The 27475-nt window shown below is 41.9% G+C and overlaps 1 protein-coding gene across 1 annotated transcript; it reads right to left on the bottom strand.

Annotated features, from left to right (window-relative positions):
• Nucleotides 1-1480: 1480 nt before the first annotated feature.
• AZIN1 (antizyme inhibitor 1) lies at nt 1481-27475 on the bottom strand. Its single transcript, XM_058023471.1, has 12 exons — nt 27181-27475; nt 21482-21619; nt 14222-14419; nt 12021-12194; nt 11587-11759; nt 8823-8957; nt 7267-7348; nt 6385-6459; nt 5159-5324; nt 4511-4629; nt 4122-4336; nt 1481-3496 (listed from the first exon to the last, which is right to left on the bottom strand). The coding sequence occupies exons 3-12, from the start codon at nt 14321-14323 to the stop codon at nt 3385-3387; spliced, it is 1353 nt and encodes a 450-aa protein (XP_057879454.1). The 5' UTR covers nt 14324-14419; nt 21482-21619; nt 27181-27475; the 3' UTR covers nt 1481-3384.

The raw sequence follows: 27475 nt of genomic DNA, 5'->3' as shown, positions 1-27475 counted from the left end.
CCACTGCAGCATTCAAGCATTTCAAGAGAACATTAAAATAAAGGATTATATTTAACAGAACTTATGGGAAGCAGCCGGCTGAAGACAGGGGGCATCAGCAGGGAGTCCCTGCTGCCACATCCAAACTCAGGCTGACAAACACAATTAGCTTTGTCCTGTGAGCCAAGAGGGTAATCCTGTTAATGCCCCTAATTCAGCTCTGAGACTGAGTTGCTAACAGATGGAAATATAGAGGGAAACAAGCTTGCAAATAAAGTGAATATGCATGCTACTCCAAGCATAAGGACTGTAATAGGAAGGGTCCCACCCTTCCCACATCTGTGAAAAGACCAGCTCTTAGGGAATAGTCCGGGAGTCCTGGGTTAGAGACCTTCACCTGGCAGCCCCTCTGCCAGTGCCACAGACACCCCCACTCCCCTCAGCAATGGACACAACAGATCATGCTTTTCCCTAAAACTCAGGGCAAGTACTTTACTTCCAGCAAAAGGAAAAATTAGGTAACATCTGACACACTCCTGCAGTACATGTGGCAGCCACAGATATTTTCTCCTTCAATTATGATCAGGCCAGTTAAGCCATCTTTGGTACAGACTCTGTTCCTTCTCCTGCCTCCTTGCAGCAGTCAGCTGGTACTGCCAGCACCCACTGAACCCCTCCTACAGGCAGCCACTGCCACCCTTGCTGGCATCCAGGCTGCTTCCTAGGGCTGCATTTGTTTTCAAGCTGTTGCCCAAGGCCTTAGCAAAGCCCCGAGAGCATTGCCCCTCCTCTCCTCACAGGAGACTCACAAGGTACAATCCTGGTTCAGCAAGATCAGGCTGGACCAGAACAAGGGCAGTTGCCTGGCTGTCAAGGATTAAAAGCTGTTTTTTAGCCTGAGTATTTTTTGGGGGGTGTTGTTTTTGGTTGGGTAGCAGGTTTTCTTTTAGTTTAGTTTTAGTTTTTTTTTTTTTTTTTAATTAAAAGAACCCCAAGGGTTCAAACCTGAGACAAAATTCCACACACCCCTCCCCCCCCCCCCCCCCCAAAAAAAAAAAAGCAGAAACAAGAGTACATAGGAAGCAGCAAAATATCCAGTGGTGGATCCAGGGCACCCACTTTTATTCTCCAATATATCCAATGTAAGCTAGTCGTGCAGCTGCTTGGGCACACAGTGAAAAGTTGGAACCATTTCCTCCTGTTCCTAAGAAGTAACTGGCAACACCAGTACCACAGCCCTGGATCTTCCTTAGGAGATGCAGGCAGGCTGCAGGGCTGGGCCATGCAGGACCATCGCCGTGTGCCGGCCGTGTCAGACAGCCCTGCTCCTGCCACAGCCTCGGCAGCAGGAGGGGCTGCAGCTGTGCAGCGAGCACAGCAGGGCCACATCACCTCCAGGTACTCTACAGAAACCATCCAGCTTTCACAGCTGGTAAAAATTCCCAACTGCAGTTACAACAGGAACAATAGCACGCAGCAAATCAAACTGAAATACATACTGTGTTCAGACTCCAGGTTGGCTTTAATGGCAGACTGTCTTCAAGTACAGCAAGTATTTCTGCTCTGACCACTGCTGCATTTATAGAGAAATTGTTTTCTACTTCTCTGTAAGTTAACATAAAACAACTTTTAAGACTGTATGACAGAATCCTGTTTGATTATATAACCTTAGGCAACTGTAGTTGCATTTAGTCAAAAACCACACAGCAGTCTGTCTTGTCTAGAAAGACCTCAACAGTAAATGGAAGAGCTTATCACTGCTTGACATGGGTCAGCTAGTAACTCCAGGTTAAAAAAAACCAGAAAACCAAAACCAAACCAAACCACACATTCCCCCTTTAATTTACTCCCTTTTCACTTGTACATTTCATTACAGTAATGAGTGCTTCTTAAGACTGTGTCTCCAACACATAAGACATTTTTTATCTCCTAACTGGCCTGTAAAACTGTTCTGACAAATCCAAACTGAGAATTTACTTTCAAGTAAAAGTTCATTAAGTTTCATAAAGCCTTTCCTTGACAGAGTAGAAAATAAAATTTCCTCCTAGCTGGCACTCATGTGAAGTACCCCTGCAGCCAAAGGGTATAAATTTTACCTCCAACTAAAGGGTTCAAAAAGTCCCTTCTATTGGTAGGATCCAGGCCTCAGTGCATTATTTCAAAACCCTAAAAGCTCCTTCTCCTCCTCCCCCCAGTCTTCAAGTAGGGAAAGTTAAAGTGAGAAAGCAAGCAAAGGACCTTGAAGAAACTGAGAGGCTGCAGTAACACAATAAATAAATTCTCTGACCAGTTCAAGCAGTTCATTACTCAATGCACATATACTTGCAGCAGTCTGATTTACCTTTACATTATGGATACAGAAATGAAGTCCAGTGCAAGAGAGCATTTGAGGTTTCTGTAGTCTTGTGCAGCCCTACCCTAGAATCAGCACTATATAGAACTAAAGTTGAAAGTTAAGACTTTTCAAACAAACGCTATTAAAAAAGGAGCCAAAGGTTCTGTGACAACATGCAGAATTGGACTAACCCATGCTGCCTCAGGGCACTGCATGCACACAAGCTGGGACAACCTCTCCGTGCACACCCATGCCTAGTGCAGGTTAGCTGGTTGGTGTGAAAAACTGAATCTAAGGTCATGCTCTAAAAACACACCACAAATTGCCTTTTAGCCTTCCAGGAACTTACATGACTTTCACTTCATACAGATTTATCAATCTTAAAATGTTCACTGTTTAACACAAAGCCAAACCAATGGCTTGAGAAAAGAAAGCTTCTCAAATCAATCACATATACACCTACTTCATAACTATCTGCCTAGCTCCTCCCAAAGTTAGCCTGAAAAACAGTAAAATCTACACAAAGTTTTATTGCAATCATACAAGGGATACATCACGGGTCAAATACAACAAATACTATGATGCAATTTTACATTTATTAAACTACAGTTCAAAGCACAAATTTACACATTCTAAATACACTAAAACATCTAATGAAGTCACACTGGTCTCCCACTGACATTTGATATATCTGGGCGAAAGACAATAACTTTACAAGACTTTTCTAACAGGAATCCTTAGTATAAAAACTGTGTACTTGTATGTAAACTGTTGAAGAACCCAAGTGATGGGTTTCCATCTCCACTAAGTCATCCATTTTGTTGCATATTTAACGCTCAGGGGTTGAATGAACTTGATTTTAAATTTGGACACCATTATCTAACCCTCCCACCCCCCACTGAATTGTAGCTGTAGCTTGTTTTGCCTGGTCCCCATTACTATTACTATTTTTTCAAGTTTTGAAGAGAATGAATTGAATTGAAGATTGTTCCATTTCTTCCAGATTGGAATGTTGACCAGACAAACTACAGACTTGCAACTGCAGGTCTAACTGAAGCGTTAATGCCTGTTTAAGCTGCAGTGGAAAAGCGTTCTTCCGGGCTCAGCTGAATGCACGAAGGCACAAAGAAGAAGTTCTTCATCAATGTGTCTGAAGCAATTCCAGCATCTTGCATCTCATCCCTGCAGCAGAAAAGGTCAAGAGATGTAACAGCAGGTTTTCAGGTTCAATTTCCCTTCAGAAAGCAGGCGCCACGCAGTGTGTGCAGCCAGCTGCCCCCGCATGGCTTGGCCCTGGCTCAGCAGAGGGAGCCCAGCTGTGCCAGTGCCTGGCACCCACAGAAATGCTGCCACTCGCCAGGCTGGGAGCACAGGGCCCTGCCTGCCTGGGTGCAGGAGTGGGGTACCACACTCCCCATCACCACAACAGCATCACTGCCCTCCATGGTGGTGCCAACACTGCACACAAGCTGTGGATATGTGTATTAGGAAAGCTCAAAGGTTGATGTTAAACAGCTTTTGTTAAGCCAGTACAAGACTTGACAACTGCCACTGAACATACAGGTGAGATCACTCAGGTATTCTGCTTTCTTTTGTCAGCCCTAAAGCAAAGTAGGCATTTTATCAGAGATCTCAGTTTAGTCTCATCAGTAAAACAACAGAGACCAAAAAAAAAACAATCCACAAACTAAAAAGGCACATTTTTGCACTCAGCATTTCTCTGTATTTGCCACTGAATGGAATTCATAAGTGTACACTCCTGAAGGAAGCAAAAGCAACCTTGCCACTACCAAGACAGTTTCCTTACCAGTCACTGAAAGACATCATGTAGTAAATCAGTGGCCTCTGATAGTCGTTAAAGGTGGACTGTTCACCCAAGGTACCAGAACCCATATTGTCAAAGATCAGCCAATCTCCCACGCTCAACTCAGGAAGAAGACAGTTTTCCACAATTTGATCAAGCTCATCACAGGATGGACCCCAAAGGCTGCTTGCAAACAGAGGCTCATCTTCCTTGTATTTCTATATGGAAATGATTGAGGCAATTCAGGCTTCAGTTTATTGAACAAGAATTTTCAAATATACAGAAGGTTAACTTAATAAATAATATGCAATTATATATGTATGAAGTGTTAAATATATATTCAATAGACAAGGACAGAAAGGACTACCTCTGAAGAATATATAAGGACTCACCTTGTGAACCTCTGGGATAGTATTCAGTTTCTCAGACAATTTACTTGCAAAAGAACCATAAACACCATCATTTATGTAATATGTAAATACTGGTTCATCATCATTCCTGGTTTGCTCCACTGGAAGTAAAAAAAGAAGTTGTCTTGCATGCATGTTTTGTCATAAGTAGTCCTTTTGCAATCTAACTTAAGTCAGCTGCTGTCTCCTGACAAGGGGGTTCCATATATACTAGAATAGGAGAATTACAAGCAGAGTAATCTGTATGAGATCAGATTATAAATTCATTTGTAATATTGAGAGGCTTAATCAAATTAATAATTTCAGTAATAACCAGTGGTAAGAATATAAATCCAGAGAAGCAGGGAAGTAGCTTGCTTTGTGATATGATTTTTAATGTTCTAACACAGAACCTTCTCACACAGCATCTGTGATGCACCCAATATAGGTTTAACCTAGTAAGGATACAGGAAGTGCCACACAAAAGTACCAGTGAGACACACAGATAACATATGGTCAGAATCCAGAAGGCATATTGCAGTGTAAGCATTAGGGGATGCACCAAACATATAAACAAACTAGTCAATCCCAACTAACAGAGGGCAGCTACCTGTACTGAGACATAACACAGAAAACAAATCCAACCCTTACCTCCAGAAGGAAGAAGTTTATCATACTCAACAGTCTTCTTTGCAATGACATTCACTGCCAGTGTAAATGCAGATGAAACATAATAACATCCAGGCTCTGCAATCACATTCACACCAGATTCCTTAGGAAAGTAGACATCCAGCAATGGCCTGATGACATGATTAACCTAGGAAATTGAAGTCAGAGGTAAGGCCAATGAACTCAGCTTACAGATGTATCCCCATAGACACTTCCAGTCCGCACACCAAATGCTTACTCTGCCCCTCCAATCTCTGAGAAATGCCTTTAACAGAGGTCCACAATTTATAAAAAAAAAAAAAAAAAGAAAGAAAACTGGTCATTCTGCTAAACACTTAGATTGAGAACCATGAGTCTGAGTACTACACAGTCTCTTTTCACAACTGATGCTCAAGCTGTGGTAGACTCACAAGTGCACCAGTAACTTCAATGCCCATCTAGCACATCAGATAATGTAAAATTACATATGAACCCACAGAATGGGTAAAGGACCTTTTCATGATCAGTTCTGAATAGTATCATAGAAACAGAATTATTTAATACTAATGTTCATATATTAGGACAAATATGTCAAGATTAACAAATATTTTGGATGCATAACAGAACCATTAGAATTGAGAGAAAAGCCCTGATTGCTGTTAGCAACTCCTCACTTCCACTGTGCTGAATTCATGGAGCCTGTGTTTAAGACAACATACCAGTGTAAACTGGGTATCCTGTTCTATGTGCCACTTCATACTAAAGGTGGCATTTAGGCAAAATCAGAGGCCAGCCAAATCAAGACCTCTAGCTTTCTGTTCCTAAGCAAAATACTGGAAATTTTCATCCAGTAGCAACAGGGTTTATGATCCAAAGCATGCTAAGGCACCCTGCACCAAACCATGCAAGAGTCACTGGCTGGACAACAACAGTCAAGAAAAACCTTGAACTATTACTGCTAAGGCTGCTTCAGATAGCAATTTAATCTCTAGCACACTTAAATGAGCATTCAGCCCAGATGAACAGGATTAAAAAGAAGTCACAATCACCTCCAAGAAGGGATTACACTATCCATCAATCAAGAATACAAACCCAACTAGTGAGATCTTGAGTTACAGTCTAACATGGAACTTAACTATGTTTCAGCTATCAATTCAAGCTTCAGTTTGAAGGTTAAACACTTCAATTTCTTCAAAAGTAAGAGTTTCAATTTCCAACACATTGCATACCTCTTCCAGCTGAAGTTCTGAACCTGTGAAGCCCCCACCAATATCCAACATGTTCATCTTAAAGCCAAACTCTTCCTAAAATGCATAGGCAGAATGTAAGTACACGAACAACAGTAAATGCAAAAAGATTTTGTTGCTCCTTACTGTGGTTTTCTGTGTATTTAAGCTTTTGAAACTATTTAGCTGAGTACATCTAATGAGGGAGTAAGGGGATAGTACAGCTCCCTTAAATCTAGAAGCAAAGCACTGGGATGTCAATAGAGGCTGGTTATACAATTCTCTGCAAGCCCCGCAGCAATATCAACTCCCATCTTGTGGCTTTTGTTCAGACAGTATTTGCTGAACAGGTGGTGTATTCTGACAAAATTTTAGGATTTCACAAATTTTGTGACAAAACCACTGCAACAAATTTGCACAAAGATCAGCGAGATCCTCAGTTTTACTGCCCCCATATGTTACCAGCGACAGCTAAGGCACTGCAGTAAGAGTAAAAAGACTTGCAGTCTTCTCTGTTTAGTTTACAAACTCCTCACACCACAACAGATGCCAGCATACAATTGTTCAACTTCAGTGTAACCTAAAAGCATCAGTTGTGTATTTACAGGACTGAGATTTGAATATCAAAAAGGCTTGACCCAAAGTGGGAAACTAATTTAATCAGAATGTAAGGCTACTGCCTGTCAGTGGAACAGTATTCATTACCATAATTAGGACAAAGTTGGTTTTACTTCTATCACACATCACAAAGCAGTATTTAGTCCCTTACTAAAAGTTCAATTTCCAAGGATTTCTTTTGGAAAGAATGTAGTTGGTTTGCTAATATAATTGGAATAGAATGGCTCCTCTACTGTAGCAATTGCATGTGAGTGTAGAGGTACTTACAGCCATGTCAAACACACACCGAGCATCAGACAGAGCATGAATGTATGTCTGCAGATCCTTGCAAGAGCCTGAAACATGAAATCTGAAAGAAATAAAACCACAGTAAATACACTGAACCGTGCAACTTTCAGACCACACAAACAATTTCATCATATAAAACAGCAACAGAAGCAATTCATTCCCAAATGCCCCAAAACAAGCTTAAATGATAATACACAGCAACTGTGCAAAGAAGCTCAGACCACCACTGCCTGCTATTGAATTTGTACTTGAGAACTGTCTTTCTCTTAATCCTAAGAATGTCCCACAATATTCTCATCTTTGAGAAACAACAGATTTAGTGAATTTTTCAGTCTTCACTATCAAAGTGGCTGAAAGTTGTTCTTCAGTAGTGCCAAAGCTGCAGAGAAGTACTGATGCCTACCAAAAGCTCCTGAATCCCCTCTTGTTCCTCTACTGCCATATGCACTTAGTCACTGAGGTGCTAAAACAAGTGCCAGCATTCCCATGGGATTCCTCAAGAGGCATATGGTCCACTGGTTCTAGACAGACCATACACACACCCGAGCCACAGTGTTCTCTACTCCAAGTCTACTCCTTTAGGGAAGCAGACTTGGAGTAGCAAAGGTCACTTTTCAAACTTACTTGCATGAATCCATGTGTGGATTTAAAAATTATTTAAATAAAAAATAATTCACTTTTTTATAAAAGCTGGTTAAGACACTATACAAAAAGGAATGTTTTTTTTCAGTAGTATCTATTTTTTTTAAGATATTTGCAGTTTATGCTTTAACATCCATTTCAAGCAGATACACAACAAAACATTTGTGGTTTAAATCATCAAAATCTGGCTTAACATTTTTTTATTGTCTCGATGACCCATTTATTTGCTTGGTTGCTTTCCTAAACAGTTATGAGCATGTGATGGATTTGTAGCTGAAGGCAGACAGAGCAGACTTGTGCATGCATTTTTCTCAGATACAGTAAAATAGCCATCAAGCTTCCAGGTAAAATACCACAGATTTGTACAAATTTGGAACTCTAGGATTCATTCCTGCATCTGCAAGCCAACAACTTATCTGAGTATTTTGTCTTGATATCATCAAAGAGTGATATAGAACCTTAACTCTTAACAAAATCTGACCCCATGTTCATCTTGTTCAAACTATCCAACCTATTCCATGCTGTACTAGCACTTCTGTTATGATGTTTATTGCTGGAAAAATACAAATCAAGTTACCACAGAAGTTCAAGAGTACAGTTAGAGAATAGGAGAGGCTTCTAAACTTAATTTTCATGCTGACAGAAGAATTTATGAGACTTCATTTCCTATTGCTTTGATGCCTGTAATAGTTACTTTGTTTCATACTAGTTTGTGCTTGCAAGCAGAAGCTCATGATTCTAAATCAATATGATATTGTTTGTCTGGGGTTTTTGTTGATTTTTTTAAAACCCTGTAAAATAGTATCACCAGGGAAAAATCCTTTTCTCTTTTACATCTTAAGTACCTCATACAAATATCTACTCAGCCAGCAGAGGACAATGAAGTTACTCACTTGACACCAACTATTTGGACTCCCAGCTCCTTAGCACATTCCATAAGGTGCCTACAGTTCTTCAGGGTGGTGCCAAACTTCATATTCATCTCCTCACCAGCAGTAATGTCTTCTGTGGCAATGTGCAGTAAGAGCCTAAGAGAAGGGGAAGATGATTGGGGCAGTTGGTTTACATCATCAGCACATGTGAAGCCTGAAGATTGTCAGAAGTGTGTTGATTATGTTGTCAGTACTCCAGCTCCATCGATGGATGAATCAAGGCAACCTAATAATAACAATCCTGTACAGAGAAAAAACTAGCAATTAGGGGCTAAAACATGGAGCCAACAAGGACAAGGGATTTCGAAATGCAGCAACTAAGACTCTTGCAGCAGCAAGAGTCTGTTGAGTGCTGTAATAAAAAATAATGTTACCTTCTAAAAAAGCATAGTTCCTCATAACATCAGTAAGACTAAGATGATTTTTCCCATCTCTGTACCCCTCCCCAGCCCAGAGGTTCCCCTTCAGTCAGACATGTATCAGATTTAGTTAAACTCAGCATCCAGGCTGAGAGCAAGCACACCCTGGCCATATCACATAACCTCCCCTTGTGGCTGAGCACATGGACTCAGGATGAGGGAGTAGGGTGGTCAGACCATTCCCTGCCCCTTCTTCCAGGACACTGTGGGGCACAGAGGCAGCAGGTACCATTTCTTACATTCTTATGCAGTGCAACACCTTCCTCTGTCTGGTCAAAGCCTCATTTTGGGTAGGTTTGGCAAACTGCAGTGCCAATGCTGACCTGTCTCTAAGTTAAAGTAACATTTGAGGGGCAAAGGCATGGTCACATCCAAACCTCTAGAGACATACCCCCAAACCACCCAAATTCAAACTGCTGTCCACTGAGAAAGCCACACCCCCATAAGATCAAGTAATTTAGTCATCCAGTAAACTAAACAGAGGTGGTGTCATGGCATACATGCAGACTGGGCAGAGCACGTTGCAGATAACCAGGATGGGGAGTGTAAATGAGTGGAAGAAACTGCACATGGAGTGAAACAGCTCTTTACAAGACAGGCAACAAACAGAACTCAGCCTGGCCACTACAGCTGGCCTAACATCTACCATGACTTCTACAAGTACTTTCCAAATGTTTCCTGGTGTGTTTAACATGCATTTTCTAAAGAGCAAAAGGTCCTAAGTTCTCAAACAGGTTGCCCTGCAATCCTTGTTAATTTATACCATTTCATCTTGAGAAACTGATGAGCATTTCCTTTCCTGCTTCTCACTAGCACAGAAAACTGTGTTCAAAAAATCTGCAGTCAAACAATAGTCTGTTTGCATTTGGAAAAATGTGCTAACTGAAGCAAAAAACTGTTACAAGTCAAACTCTTTAAAATGTAATAGAAAAATTCAAATCCATACTATGATTTGTAACCTCATATTAAGATTAGTCAAAACCCCTCCTTAAGACATCCAATGTTAAATTGACAAATTGTTATAGCAGCATTTATGTGAATCAAGGTATTTTCAAGCAAAACCCACTAAATCTGACTTCTAGAAATCTAAGAGTTTGTTAGAATCATGGAAATAAATCAACAAAAACTAACAGAACTCTAAAGGCACCAGTGAATAACTGGTGAAACACTAATGGTTCAACAGTCAGTTTTAGCATTGCCAAGGCTTTCGAATCCATTAAGTATACCAGGGCCAGCAGTTACAGAAACGTTTACTTATCATGCATAACATTTTTGCACAGAAATTTCTCTCCAGTATGCAAAGCACAGACAGACTTCCATGAGGATGAAGTACAATCACCAGCAACAGCAATATTAAATCTTGAGTCTTGAACAAAGAAAAAAACTCTCTCAAATACCACCACCCCCCCAAAAAAGCACCAAAACAAGTCACAGTTTTGGGAGACGACACAATACTTTAATCATGACTGTTCAGAACCAAGGAATTTGTTAAGGATATCAGGAATTCAGTTTCTCCAATGACATTTATGGAAAGCTATATCTTCAATCACTGCAAAGCACTGTAACATTCACTTAGGCTCACTGTAACATCCACTTCACTCTGGCTCCATATTTCTTAAAGGCATGGCCCAAAGCTAAAGCATTCATATGTGAGGGATGTGATGTGAAATGACAGGAGTGCCAGTCAGTCCAAGAGACCATTATACATTGCCAGCAATAAAGTTGCCATATTTAACAGCTAGATTATCAGCTTTGATCACTTTTCTACAGAGCAGCTGAGTTAATACCAAAGTGACTGAAAAAAATTCTCACTGTCTTAATTATGTGGAAATGCCTGTAGGTGTATTTTAATAGACCTGCAGAGTGTGCCCAAACCCCAGTTGGGATCCAATGCACACAGTCATTTGCTGGTAGCTCAGCCCTGACTTCAGCCAGAGCCACTAATATCCACATACAACTCCCTGGAAGATAACACTGAAGCCAAAACAGAGCAGGAGGAAGATGTTATTTGCAGGTGATGAAATACTAGCCTTCTGAACTTTAATCCCTGAAACCTTTACATGAAGATTGCCCTAAAAAATAACTTTCTTCCAAGATTTCTCCCAAACCAAGGGCCATTGTATTAGGAAGCCAAGACTCAGTAGGAAAAGATGCAAAAAAGCTATTTTCAAAGGAGACAGAAGAAGAACAGATACAAGTGATTTGTACTAAAGAAGCCATGTACTTTGCTTGCAACTCAAGCCACCCAGAATACAGGCAAAAAGTTCCCCCCACAATAAAAGCAAAACTAGGATTTTGACACTTACTTGGCATTTGGATGGTTACGTGAAATTTTCTTCAGCTCAATGTCATTGTCACAAGTCATGATGTTTATCCCAGCTTTTGCTGCATACTTGATCTGAGAGGCTTGCTTGCAAGGGTTTGTGTAGATGATGTTTTCAGGAGAAATGCCCAGGTCTTGTACCAATGCCATTTCAGACTGAAAAGCAGGAGCATACCAGAGTTTGACAAAGTGCACAGCATCATCTTTCCTGAATCTTTATTAGATGTGCTCTATTACCCCACTAAAGTGAAAACTACCTACTGCTTCTAGGGCAGAAGTACAGATTTTCAATAGCCAGTTACAAATGAATTCACAGTTCAAATTTTATTTATAAACATGGCACCTGGCACCAAAGAGATGAATTTACACCAGCAGACATATGAAAGAAAATAAGGCACACAGGCAAGGAAAACTTACTTTACTGGAACATGCAAAACCAACACCAAGGGTCCCCAGAATTTCGAGTACACCTGGAGTAGAATTGCATTTTACAGGGTAAAATGGCTTTATTGGTGCCATCACGTTCTGCCATTGCATGTTATTCCTTACAAGCTTTCCAAGATCTCCAACATAAAATGCCTTTTTTCCAGTCTGCAAAAGGAAGAATAGGAAAATAAAATGTCTGAACCTGTAGGTTTGCTGTCAAGACAAACAACCCCAAGTCTTAAAGAACTATGTACCTTTTTTTTACCCTGCTCTTAAGTTTTAGATTTGACCTTGAATAATGTTTTTCTGTTCAACTAGCAATTTGAACTAGTTTAAAAAAACCAAAGGGAATACCTACCACTTCAGAGATATTATGAATGCTATTGACAATATTCTGAGATTCCTGAATAAAAGATTCTACTTAAATGCCAAATGCTGATTTTATAAAAAAACACAGATTAAGTTACACACTTTTTTCAACTTTTTATTTTCAGAAGTCTGCAGCTATTTATAGGAAGAAGATCCACTGGGATGAAAGCTTCCACAGTCTCAATGAATTTATATCTTATTATAAATGGAATAAAATCTGATGCACTAACATTATTTTAACATCTAATAGCTTGTTTTACTGAAAATTTGTCTGATGGTATTTTAGTTCAGGCAGTCAAGTTTGAGACTGTTCTCCACATCTTGTGAAGAATGAAGTTCAAAAGGAATTTTAAGAACTAGACTTCATGTTAAAGGTGACAGAATCAAGTACACAATCTTTAAGAAAATGCACAGACTTTTCTGGAATGTTAAGTTCTGCACATCTGTTACAATATAGTCTTTCTCACTATGGAGTCATGATGCAGGTGTAGTGGATCAAACTGCAAACAGATCATTCCAGATTTGTCCATAATGTGCACTCAGTAAAAGTACTGTAGGTGAATGCCCTACTGTAAATCAATTAAAGGCCATCACATACACATGATGGATCTGAATCAAGACTGTACATCAAATGTCAATTCTAGCACTTGACTTTTGCAGATCTGAAACTCTACATGTTGTGGCTTATTTTATACAAAGTCTTTATTTCTGTTTAAAAAACACAAATAGAAATTCCATCGGGTGGAAGCATACTGACCCCCTGTACGGGTCACCAGCAGGATTGGGATCTGGAGCTTTAGATCCATGGCACAGGCCTCTACCCCTTGAGCTAAAGGAGTAAATGAAAGCAGCAGGAGGCAGCTATCCTCTGTGAGCCAGCCAGTGGTTGGAGACATGACATGTTGCCAGTAGTTTACCTATTTATTTGCTAGACAGAAAAAGAATATTAGGAATCAGGATTTGGGAATCCTACACCTGAGTTCAGAAGGCCATGGAATTTAGCTATTTGATGTACTATAGTTGACCACTTGAACATGAATATTAGTTCTGATAAACCAAGAGAAGAGTGAGCAACTCACAGGTATGGCATATGAAGAACACAGGATTTGCTTAATGAAACATTTTTAAAGTTTGCTCTTTCTACAATTTTGTCTACAGAACAAAAGCTACATCTTCCTGCCTCCTAAGAAATGAGTGAAGCCTTATTCAAAAAATGACTACTGTATACACAGAATTATTCAACTTTCTTTCCGGTTGGCTGCTAAACTTCAGTAGCTTTTACAGTTTTTCTTGAGAGAACCTCACAATGTACTTGTACCAGAGTTTCCACAGGGGAGAAGGGTAACAGGAAGATGTATGAATATTAACCATGATGGCCCTCAAAAAATTTAAACATGGCTTTAAACAGGCTCAGCATAAATGTTTTTCAGAACTCTGCCATATTTTCAAGGAAATAACAAAAAGGTTCTAACTGAATATATCCACTTGGATAATTTTAGGTGCTTGTTCTGAACCCCATTGCTAATAAAATCTCTTCAAACAGTGAGATGGGAACCTGTATTTAATTACATTGGCCAGACTACTTTCCTGATAGTCACACTCAGGGCAGTAAGAGCTGATGCCCAAATTTCCCCAATAGAATTCTGCCCAAAGCAAGAAAACAGCAAAGCAGCAGAATTAGAAGAGGAAACTACTTTATAAATAAGGTGAGTGAGGCTTAGCTGACTGTTTCTCTGTTGCTGTCAGCTCATCAGCTCTATAATACTTTGACCTAGTTTGAAGACTTAGGGAACTAAATCAAAAGATCTGGAAATCAAACTTACATGAGTATGTTCATAAATACAGTTGTCAATAACATCTGCAAGAGTTGCTCCTTCATCCAACAGACCAATGGAGTAATTTGCATCCTCAAGAAATCCTTTCATCTCAGCCGTATTCCACAAAGCCGACAGTCATAAACCAAGAAACACAAGGGATGGGCTTCCAAGCCTTAAATCCGGGTCCTTAAATTATGCAACAAACTGCAGAAAGAAGACATGTGTCAATGGAAAAAGAGGCACAAAGCACACCATGCTGCTGCTTAAAAATCAGCTTTCTACACCTGATGTCCTACAAACAGTAACACACCCTCTACAAAGACCAAAGATGTTTTTACTGTGCTCACCCTGCGTTTGTCAGAGATATGGATAGAACAATTCCACTGAAGCCAAGAATAAAACAGAAGCTGGGCACTTTAAATCTGACACTAACTTCCAGAAAGAACTGATGCAAGGCTGTTCTTGAGAAGAATTCCAGACTGTATGCACACTGATCTGCACTGAGTTTATGCAAACAATGAAAATACTGCAAGTGCAGCATAATTGTACAAATGCCTCAGCTCAGTTCTTTTCAAGTAAAGCATCTTAAGCAATGCTAGCATTCAAATGTGCAACTGGAAGACTGCCTGTAACAGAACATTCCTGAATTTGTTATAGAAAACTTGTACCTTGTTGATGAAATGTTAGCAGTGATATATTTGTACTAATGTTCTAGTTCTTTTGATGCTAATTTATAAGCACTGCATTTACATATTGTATTTATTAGACATTTATTTTATTGTTCTGTTCATAACATTGGTTACAACATTTCAAACTGTTAATTGCAAAACAGAGGTTAACATAAAGAAGCCACTAGGCTAGAAGTAATTTAAAAAGTGATAATCTTAGCATGTAGAATTGTTATTAAAATAAAGTAATAGTTACAGTCTAACTTTATTTGCATCTTGCTTATCCTCAGCTCTTCACTGCAAATTAGCTTGGTAGTTAGTAGGTTATACAGTGTTTTCCAAAAGAATCTAAATCAACAAAGTCAAAACACTGAAAATACTGTTAAATATAGTCTTAGAATGCAGATTGTCTAATCTCAAGTAAAAATCAGCAGACAGCAGACAATTACCAACAGCTGACTATATACCTTCATTTGCTTTACTTGATGAATAGAACAATCTGCAGTTCACATTCCATTAGAGTTGTGGGTCTTGTTTAAAAACAGCTTCTTAGCTTACATCAACCCACTGACCACATTTTTGTTTCAACTGTCATCTTTATGACTAACACAAGATTGATCAAAACCAGCTAGCTAACTAGATTCCTTCTCTATATGAACACCTAAGGCTTTTTAATATCTCAACAGAAGTTGCCTAGTACTTGTAAAAAAGTGATGGTTGTTTTCTAAAGCCACCTGCACTTAGATTTACAATAGCAGAATGACTTTTCTAATTAAAAGTATTTATAGAAACCACAACCATTGTAGCTGAAAGCCAAAAATACTTCATTAAGGCTATATAAATTAAGATAATTTTGGCTTCAAATTGTCACAGGGCCATGGTATTAACTCAGTCTCATGTTTCATCCACCACCTCCATACAGTAAAAAAATCTTCACAATTTGCAACATAGGTTTGGTTAATGTTGTTAACAATAGGAACAAAGTTACTTTGCTGTAGTTTAATACTACCACAACTAAGCAGCAGTTGCTCCTGCTTGTCATTATGCCAAATAATGGGAAAGGAGCCAGCAGGGTTTTTTATATGCTTTCTGCACAACTCAAACATGCCCCCTATGTTTGTTACAAGAGGCATTTACTGCCAGGTGAGCTAAGTCAGGGGCAGCAAGAACATTCTGTTCTGTTCAGAAGCTGAATGATAAAGACAAGTAGAGCAGATAAGAAATAGTTGTCTCACACATATATAGTGAGTACTATGATTATTTAAGGGAATCCTGAAGATCCAAATCACAGAAGAGCAAGATAATTATCACATTGATGTAAGGACTTAATGAGTTATAAAAACAATGACTAGGTGGTAGACTATAATAACCAGAAAAGTCTTTAGTCAGTCATATCTCAGAAGATATTATATATATATTATATATATATATATTATGAGACTAATAGCTAAACCTCCTTAAAAAAATACCACCACTGAACAAAAGAAGCTTGTGAACTAAGTTTGCCTTAGAATCAGTCCAACAAAGATGGACACTACAGTCATCTTCATAAAATATCCATGGTTTTCAGAGGCAGAGGACCAAAAAGCTGAGTTATCTTTTCTCCCCCCAGAAAGAAATGCTGGCATCAGCTTTTTACTGAAACGTTTTAAGGAATTACTGTATATATAAGGGTGCTACTTAGCTAGATTTTTAAATTTTGGTTGAAGTTTTTTTTCATGCTACAAGCCACTGCCTACACTCTTGCAGACAGTCCAGAGTCCCTTCCACCCCAGATCTACCCTACTGGAAGGTCTCAGCACACCCAGTGGAACCAGTCACAGCCCTGAATGATTTTTACACTCACCAGACACACATAGCTAATTGCTTGTACCTTGTATTTCAAATGAAGCAGCCCAATCTAACCAACTACACACTTTTCCTCTCTGAGTGTGGATGTTTATCTGAGTTACAGTGGAGTAGATTTAAGCTAATTGTTTAGTAGTCTTAAAAGAGAGGCTTTTTTCCCATGGTTAATGACTGTGGTGTCCACAGCTTTCAGACAGATGGTGTAGAAGTATACTTTCCTTCAAAAGCTGCCCCTTTAATTTTGGGGAGACTCAGTTCAAGTAAAGCATGGGGGGAGGATTCTTTAACACCAACTCCCAAAGCCACCACCAACAAAAAGAACAATTATCTAGTAAGTTAGTTTTGATAAAGGTTATTTCCTAAACAAGACTTGTCTCCTGCTCATTCATCAAAAAGCATTTTATGGCCAAGAGGCAGGTACCAAAAGGAATATATGCCAGTACAGATTCAATGACAACTGCAACAAACTATAAACAACCTGATATATCCTCTCCCAGCATGCTAAACAGTGATTGCTTTTTCTAAGCACATCCAAGACATGGAAGCTTCTCCTTTTAACAAAATTAATCTAGTAGGAAAAAAGCTAATGTTTGACTACTGTCCAATGTCCCCTTTTTGGACTAAATTACATCACTTCAGTCTTGAAAGGAAGAATATTCTGCAAAGAAAAAACAAATTCCTAGAAGCACTGCTACAGCACTACTACAAGACAGTGGCTAGAGAAACAATTCTTTAAGGGGTTAATATCTCACAGTAGGATTTGGGACTCTGCTGTCACCTTATTCTGTCTTGACTGGTTCCCTCCTGAGGGGGGTGAGGAGAATCAATGATAAAATTTGCAGAAGGAAATCTAAATTATGGTTTAGGACTTTTTTGATGTCTGTAAGATGAGCCAGAACTCATTAGAGCACAGAGCTCACTCCTTGCTGGAAATGCTGACTTACTGCAAGTCATTATTTGACAGACTTGGTGTGGTAACACCACCCATTCTCACACCTGAAATGTTAGTCTGCACAATGCTCCAGGACATATATTTTAAGTCAAACAAAAGCTGTCAAGTGGTATGAGACTTCTACATAGGCATGTAATTGCTTTCTTTGAAGTAAGCATTACATCCTCAGGCTCTTTAACACAATGGCTTCCCAGATGAAGAACTCAAAGATAAAAGTGTACATATTTAAACACTGCAATTACTGCAGACATCTGGAATAAAAGAAAATTAAAATTCTCTGAACAGTCTAAACACATGCTTGTCACATATAAGCATCCAAAACACACACAATTTTCTTTTCTTTACATTGTCCAAACTATGTATTGTTTGGCCTAAGAAAAGAACTTTAAAAACTCCTAACACCTATAGGTTTGGGTCTTTCATTAAAAACTTCCTCTGCAAAAAAAGGTCTCCGCAAATGAAATGGGCTCCAAATAATGCCTCTCAACCACATCTTATTAAACAAAAGTATTTATGACCAATAAAAATTACGCTGATGCAAAAATAAAAAAGGGCTAAAACCAAATTATTTTCTCATTCCTTGCAATACTGGTTCTTCAGGGGTAACAAATCAAAAAAAGAAATTTTGTCACTGTCACCAGCAATTCAGTACAGTCACCAGCAATTCAGGTATAGTAGAAAAGTATATATATTACATATATATACTCCCTATACATGAGTCCTCTGCTTTCAGTGCAGGGAATACCTACTTATAATGGGAGTATCTTTTAAAAAAAAAATCCAAGACACCATTTCACCAACTGTAATTGAGTTATCTGAACACCACCACTAACCAGCTGATGGAAATGCTGAAACAGGTGTCTTTTTTTGAATTACTCAAGTTACCTCTCAGCACAAATCCACTGAAGGTTGTAAGTAGGATACCTGCACAGCTTAGGTCAGTTGCAGCCTATTCTGTTCTCTCAGCAGCATTGCACACAGTTAAGTGAGCAGTGTAGAAAGAACAATTCTGCTGAAGCAAGCAACTGGGATAGAAACTGAAAAAACAATGGCCCATCCAGCATCTTGTACAGGAACAAAAACCTCCTTCTGCATTCCTCAAGTCTGAATACATTATTCAGACCCAAGAAGCTCACAGAGCTTACAAAAGAATGGTTACTCTTCTGAGTGCACATATACTTCCGTGGCAGCAGACCAGCACTTCTCTTTTGTAACAGTGCAAACACTCACTTCCCTATTCCAGCTCCTTTCTTGCTCAGCCAGTCTTAGTGCTTGGCCTCCCCACTGCCCCCACGACTCCCAGCCCTCCTGCTCCCCAGCTGCCACCAGCTCCAACTACACTAAGTTACTAAGGCTTTCAAAATTAGTGTCCTGGACTGGCAATTAGTGACTCCAGATAGCTACTGCTTCCACTTGGCATAGACAGGGCTTGCTAATACATCAGACTTCCAGCATTTCTGGCCAATCAGATGGGGGAATAAATAGAAGAGATTTTAAAGGAGCAAGACTTCAGGCCACAGTTGCTGGACTGCTGAGGGAATGAGAGCTTGAAGAGCACAGAGAACTAAACCCCAAGTCTTCCCATGCCAGTGTAACACAAGAAAAAAGTGAGATGAGAAAATGATAAAAAGGAAGTGAGTTTAATGGAAATGTAAGTACACCTTCAGACAGAAGATTTTTATTTAATTCCACTGGAACATTAACATATAACATTACAGTTACATTTAAAAGCTCACTTGACCTTTTTCCCATTAAATCACTTTGCAAGTTGAACAAGACAAAGTACCAATTAGCTCTTTAACTTGCATGCTAGCTGCATTAGCTGCGTCAAGGGAGATGCAAGTTAGAATTAAGAAGGAAGTATTTTACAGAAAGAGTGGTCAGATACTGGAATCATCTACCCAGTGAGGTGGTGGAGTCATCATCCCTCGAAGAATTCAAAAAAAGACTGGATGTGGCACTTGCTGCCATGATCTAGTTGAGGTGTTAGAACATGGGTTGGACTTGATGATCTTACAGGTCTCTTCCAACCTTGAATTTCTGTGATTCTGTGATTTGAGGCAATGACCTGTGCTTCAGCATACCAAAACAGGTGCAGATTTCCTGACAAACACCACTGCTACTTACATCACCACTACATTCAGTACTGAATCACTTCTATTTGTGTACAGTACATAATTGCTGAACACTAAATAGATCCAACCTCAAAATAAATACACATTATCTGAACATTCAGCTGCAAATGAAGCAAATTCAGTGGCATTTCCATTCTAGGGCAACTTATACCTTGTATCATTTGTCACAGCACAGGAGTCTACCAGTTAGAGAAGGAATATTTCAAAGAAGGTACCATAACAGCCTTCATCTCAAGAGTAAGAACTTCTGACACAGCCAAAATTCTCTTCAGTTTTAGAACAGTTTTAGAAATTAAGATGCATGTATAGTATGTTAAGATTGTATACTCTATTCACTCCTTCTAACAATTCTTCTGCCTTTCCTAGCTTTTTACTACTTTACTCATTCCTGTTCAAATACAAAATGTCATGCAAGGGTTTTAGCCACATACAAGAGCAAACCAAAACTTAAACTGAACAGGAGAGGCAATATTTTCAGCTATTTTGCTTATAAAAACCACACCTTAAACATAACAGTGATATTCAGAAAATTCTCAGTGTTAATTGAATTCACTTGACTAGAACAAAGAACCAGATATATGAGTTAATTCAGTAAGTTTCAAACAAAACAAAGAACATAACCTCAGGAGATAGAGCCAAAAGTCAGGATAAACCAAGCTCATCCTGTGCCTCAGCAATTGTGGTATTTTCAAAGAACGAGTTTATCTACATTAAGTACCTTATTAGGATGCATACTAACACAACTGGCATTTGGAATCTTTGTGGTCTTTAAAAAGTACCTGGCTCACTAAGATGTACTTAACCACTTGCAAGTTCTACATTAAAAAGCATTCCATAATTTATAGGTAGTAAGCCAAACAAAAATGCCTTCAGCTAGACAGGAAAAAAGTAATACTGTACAAATACTGTATAAAGTCAGCTTGAATGCATTTGTAATATCTGAGTTAAGACTATTGTTAAAAACCACATAAAACTATTTCAAGTTAACAGAACATGAAAACCACATACATTTCAGAGTTTTCTGTGCTCCTTAAGATCAGCTAAGTGTATTCATTTGTTTTCCATTATCATGGTCCTGTTTTCCTTTAATACCTATTTGCCACTTCAAAATATAAAGGCATTTATAACTGTACACATTTTCCATCCAACATTAAATTCCACCTTCTACTGTAACCCCACTACAACTATTAGTGGAAATGGATAGTAATTAACAAATAATGGAGACAGGCATTTGGGAAGGCACACCCTTCATGATCAGCCTGAGTTACTGTTTACAATAGCAAATCTTAACTATTTCAGTATAAACTACTTAAACTATACTGTACTTAGCAAGTCATGAGTTGATGTTAATCATGCAGACCAATTCTTGACTTCAGAATTATCACTGAGACTGAAGTTACAGCATTTTATTTCAGGATTTCTGCAGCCAACACCCCTAATTCAGAAAAGTAGCTTTATTTACCAAGTTTACTGTAGAATTTCATCAGATAATTGCACTGAGAAATGTGTTAGGTGAGTAAAATGTTTAGTTTAGTCCCCCTCGCCATCCTGAATCAAAGTCCTATGTAATTTTGTTAATCTACACCCAGACCTTGCTTATCAAAAAACAAGCTGTATTTTTGCAAGTGCTTATCCTCCTGCATACAGATGAAGAGAGACTTACATGGACAAGTTAGGAGATGGAACCCTACTATCATCAGCTAGGTTCCCAAGGTGGCTCAGCGTTGAAGTCGAACTGCTCTCTATAAAGCACTTCTCCTAAGCCCTCTGGATAGTTGTAAACTTGATCAGAGATTTTGCCCTGTAGGGAGAAAAATGCACACAAAAATAAATTTCATAGCCAGAACAGAATAAAAGCTTTATCATAAAACATGTAACAAATGCCTTTTCAGTAATGCTTTTAAGGAGGCTTGTAACACCCCACCATGAAAGTTTATAATCACATCAAACACCCAGTTTTCAAGAGTTAATATAAACTCTGAGCCAGAACAAGGCAGATGTACAAAGAACTGCTAAAACACACGAGACTGCTTATTTTACCTATCTTTCACAGTCTGAATGAGAAGATTTTCAAAACTAATGGCAAAGATCTCTACATGATCCTACTGTAGGGTAAGCATGCCTTAAGACTGGATTACTCTCCCAGAAGTGTTTTTAACCCTGTAACCACTGCATTCTTCCCCTCCCCACTTCCTTTCTATTTTAGAATTCCCTTGCCACGTTCCTACTCCCTCTGCTGTGAATGAACATGGCATGTGGGTGAAAAAGCTATGTGGGTGAAAAGTAGTGCTTTATATAGTGAAACTGAACACCACACAGACAAATCCAGAAATGAGCAAGACAGTAAAAACAAAGTAACTTATGCTTGCCTTTAGGAATGAGGAAACATTTCAGCTGGCCCTTAAAGGCTATTACACACATCAGCAAAGCAGCATTTTAAAGTACAACGCTAGCTTACTCAAGGTAGCACTCACACAAACAGAACAATGAGCATAAAAGCAGTCAAGGAAACATTTATTAGGCCTGTTGAGAAGTTATTCCTCCTAAAAGCAACAATAATTTTCATTCAATTAAATACACTACCGAACTGATCACATGTAAGCCCAACATACAATAAAGTTTCTACAAATTCACTGTGACATGGCATGAAACACAGAACATACCAACCTATTGTAAAAATGAACCTTTGCTACCTTCATCATTTAAGTAATACTGCATGGGCTCACTACAAAAGCCTGACTTTTGGGAATCACCCAACACAAAAGATCATGGCCATGTTAGTTAAACTCCTGAAATACACTTTCCCACTTAATTCTTGCTACTGGAAAACTAAACTAGTGCAGTCCATGAAGTACTGCATAACACACAGAGGTAATGCAACTTGAGGGTAACTGTTTCACAGCAACTCCCACCGAGCAATCCCTGCAGCTTTACCACATAAATTAGCATTTACTAGCATGCAACATTTAAAACAAACCTCAATGCTTCAAAATTCAGATATTACGGAATTTTGCCAGCTAGAATTAATGCATATGTATTACATTTAAGCTTATCCTTTTCTTTCACTAAAGCAAGAAGTTAGCAACATTTAGTTCTGCACACAACAGGAAGGTGTGGCCAACATTTAAAATTAACTGGTAGTTACACTACTTCCTATTGTTGTTCTGATACATACAAATTTTCCAGTGACAGGAATTAAGTTTACCTTCCTAGCCAAACAAATCATTAAACACAAGTGCTTCTAGGTAGAGTACACAACCTTCAGTGCAAAACTTAAAATGCAATGCTTCAGCCAAATAACATCTGCAATATTATGCCAATAAATATTCTCCCATGTCTCAAGGAAGAAAGTTTACAGTGAAAATTCCTGTGGAGCAGGAATGAAACCCAACAATTTTCTGTAGCAATAGTTAACTTTGAGTTGTGCCAAGTTCTGTCTTTCAGAACTTCTCCTAAATGATATTTATGTAAAGGATCTCCACAAACATATGCAAAATAGTCTGACTGCTCTTTCTGTGCAGCTTTGCCACTTCTAAACATTCAGAGGAAAATGGAACAATTTGAGCCTTTCCAATTGCAGTCACTTTAGTCTATTTTAACCAGCAGAAAGGGATTTTGCTGTTGAGTGGCAGAGCTGGGCTACCACTTTAAGTACAAGTGTGTTAGATGTCCATAACCCCTATAGGCAAACCCAGTTTTACAAAAAATTGCATGTGTTATCAATCACAATGAAACATTCCATGTTTCAGGGTTTTAAAGCGGGTATAAAAGTATTCTTTGCTAAGCAGTGAGCTTTGAGTTGTGGGAATAGTTAGCAAGGTAGATCTGCCTTTTAATATTCAAGTGGCACCTATATGCACGTGTTTATCTCTCATCTGTTGGTATACTCTACTAGCAGGTTCCTGAGGTTTGACTACAGCTCAAGCAACAACAATCACAACTCACCTGAGGACCCAAATCACCCCCCAGCTGGCAGAACACCTGCACCCCTGCAGAAAGCCCACAAGTGTCCAGCAGGGCTGGGCTTTTTCCAGTTCACCGGCCCCTCTCACCTCCCTATGTGTGATAACAACAGGCCTACAAAACCAAGCATCAATCCATTTTCTTGAAAAAAAAAAATAAAATCCACTGCATCTGTTTCTGAGAAGAGACCCTTTAGTGGCTTGAGCAAAAATATCCATTAACCAAACCCTAAAAATCTAGAATTACAATGACCTTGCACATTTATACCAAGTGACAGACTCCAAGGCACCAACTTACTCTGGTTCCCAGAAAAACCTAGGTATTTCTGAGTTACAGTAAGCCTCTTCCAGAGCAGGGAGAGGACACTGTGGCAAGGGGATCCCTGGGGGGGAGCAGGTCCTGAAGGAAGCACAGGTCCCTGAGGAGTTCTCCATGAACCACACTCTTGCTCCTGTGATACATCAACAGCATCTAGAGCTGAAATCTACCATTATACCTCAATTAGCGCACTACACGATTAAGCCTCACTTCTAGGGAAGGACAGTCTTAATTCTCTTCCAGAGCACTCTGTCTCCCCTTTAATTTGGAGAGCTGGAATCGTTTCCAGCAGCACTGCTGCCATCACACACCTGCAGCAGCCTTCCAGGGAGCAGAGAGAGGCACGAACTGCGGGTCCAGGGGCCGCCTGCAGTGCTGAAAGGCAGTAATCCTGCCTCTGGCCTCCAGTAAAACTGTGCCCACAGGAGAAACATTCCCACAGCTGCTCACCAGCAAACAACACCCTCCCCCTCCCAAAGAGCCTCCTTTTTCTGGGGTTTAACAGCTTCCCCTGGAGCTCAATGCCCAGCGGGAGGGATGGGGGGGAGCAGGCCGGGGATCTCGGCCTAGAGGAGGCTGAGAAGGGAGCTTGCCACAGCCAGAGGCACGCGGGGAAGGGGCTGCCTTGTCACAGGCATCAGCAGCATTGTTCACACGGTGACAGGAAGGAAAGAACTAGACTGGACCAGTCCAGACTGGAACAAACCCCTCCTACCATCACCATTATTCACAACCCCCACCTCCCCCCCAGCACCACTGCCTCCCACGTTTATCCAAGGAAGAATAATGGGCAAGTGCAGCGTCTTCAGAGACAAAAATCCGGCAGCCGGGGAGGGCAGAAGAAGTAGGGCAGGACTACCCCCCAATCCACTCACACACAAGAGACCCAATCACGCATCTGACTAGATGGTAGGCATTTCTGCACTGTTTTATTGGCCTTTACACCGTGTTTTCATTCAGGGTGGCTACAACCGACTGGGACTACACAATTGTATCCTGGTTAGTCACCAGAGACTGCTGCAGAGGTCTGAAATGCAGCGCTTCTCCTGCCTACAGGCACAAGGCAGCCGTGCAGGATTTAGTACTGCAGGGGATGCCTTCAGAAAGGCTCAAAAGGTTTAAGCTCACTTTCTTGCCTCTTCACCACAACCAGGTAACCCTCAGCACACACAGGCATCTTCATGGGCTCAGACTGATGACTGGGTAAGATCTGCAGCGCTGTCCAGTACTCAGCCATACCAGCATCCTCTTCAGCCACATCACAACCCTGCACTTGCACCGTTCCACTTCTGCACGCATGAGCCCGCTTGCTCACCATGCCTTCAGCTCCCCTACCACCACAACAGACACCTCTACTGATCTCCCACCACTATAATAACTCTGCTGATCTCCTATCAAACAGGGAACAGCACTGCAGGCAACATGCACACACTTTGGCTACCCGAACATTCAGGTGCACACACTTTACACACAAGAATTCAGCTGGTAGCTGAAACAGCATCTCTTCTCTATACTTTCCAAAAGCCACTAGTACACCAGTGGCCAAATGGACCAAAATACATTGGCAGAGACAGCCAAGCCAAGAAGGTTGAGCTCAACCAAGAGACCTCCAAAAGGACCAGCGGCACCAAACCTGCTACTGCTACACTAAGGGTCGGACCAAGGGGAAGGGTAAAGGGTGTACCCGTGAAATGACCAGAGAACTACTCCCCGGGCAAAGGGAGGGGACTGCTAACGGGAGGGAAGGCTTCCCCTTCCACATGCCGGGTGACCGCACGGCCCTTCAGCGTGCAGGCAGTCCCGGAAAGCGTCACTTGTGCAATGCCATTACGGCTCGGGCGTTGCTCTGACAGCCGGCGCTGCCGCCCCGCTCCTCGGCGTGGCCCCTGCTGACCATGCCGAGGGGACAGGTGAGGAGGCCTCGTGCAGCTCAGGTGAGGGGAAAAGTGGAGCATGGCAGCGGGAGCCCGGATGGATAATCACGCTCACAGAAGCACAACATGGCCCCTGAGAAGCAGGCGAGGAGACGCCGCGGCCATGCCACCAGCACTTCTGCCTCTGCCCGCGTCAGGCTGCCCGCGCTGAAGCCTGTCACACACGGCTGCCCCCGGGGGCTCGGGGGAGCGCATGGCGTGTGGGTCACACGCGTGAAGGGAGCCTGCAGCACCCGCACCGCAGCCCGTACTGCCAGCCCGGGCTGCTGCCACAGGGCATCGGGCAGCCCCTCGCCCTGAGGGATCCAGGTGAGGACGCCCCTCGGCCTCCACTCCCAGGCAGGGGCGCCCTGCGAGAGGCAGCAGCGCCCGGTGGGCGCGGGTCTCCAGCCGCGGGCACTGCCCCAGCTGCGAGGGGGAAGACACCGTACAGCCCCCCTCCGCAGGAATCCGCCATGTTAGGGCGGTCGCCGAGCCCCCGCCGGCCGCGAAGCCGGCGGTCCCGCCGCCCTTCCGCGTCCCGAGGACTGCGGGAGAGAGGTACTGGCGGCACCGCCGCAGCGTTCACCCCGGTGCCCGGCCTCCGCTCCCGCCCCGTCACCGCTCGCACGCAGCGCTGTCCGCCATGTTAGCGCGGCGGCCGTTGACCCTCCGCCCGCCGCCGCCGACACCTCCCGGGCGCGGGGGTCCCGCTGCCCGCCAGCTCGGCCCCCGCACTGCGGCCCCGCACCGCCCGGCGCGCCGGGGGACGGGGGGAGCTCCGGCTCTGACTCATTCCGCCGTTCTCCATATGCCGCTGCCGGTGGCAGCCGCTCTCGCCCCACGCCGGCGGGCGGAGAAAGGGCAGCGGGAGGAACTGGCCCCAACCCCAAACCTCCCCGGCAGTCACCGCCACGGTACTGCCCGCCAGCTGCCCCTCCGCCCTTTCCGGGCACCACGACCACTGCTGCCCGTCCGTCCCTGCGCCGCCCCGAGCCCCAGGCCTGGGCAGAGGGAAGCCCCTAACGCTACCACCCGCCGCCGGTGACCACGGACCCGCCGGCCCGGTTCGGAGCTCGGGGTGGGCGTCGCCACTGCTTCCCTCCCTCACTCCCACCACCACCCCCACGGGCGGCGAGAGCCCCAGGACTCCCGCTCCGGTACTCACGTGAGATAACGGCCCGAAAGATTTGGTAAATCGTCTTCTCTTTTTAGGCGGAATTTTTAAAGAGGGATGTGGGAACCTACAGCAGAAATACAGGCGGCGGCAGCAGCGCCTTCCAGGGCCATAGGCTGCGGGGGCGGCCGGCGGGGAAAGCGCAGCGCAGCGCTGGGACCAGAGGGCACAGGCGAAGAGAGACAGAGCCGGAGCGGGCCGGGGGCTGCGGTAGCGGCGAGCGGAGACGGGAGCGCGGCTGATGAGCTGCGAGCGAGAGAGCGGAGTCACGGAGCAAGAAGAAGGG

The sequence above is a fragment of the Melospiza georgiana genome, chromosome 1 (genome assembly GCF_028018845.1).
Source record: "Melospiza georgiana isolate bMelGeo1 chromosome 1, bMelGeo1.pri, whole genome shotgun sequence".
Lineage (NCBI taxonomy): Eukaryota > Metazoa > Chordata > Aves > Passeriformes > Passerellidae > Melospiza > Melospiza georgiana.
Note: the sequence above shows the minus strand (reverse complement) of the source record. Positions and strands in the feature narration are given on the sequence as shown.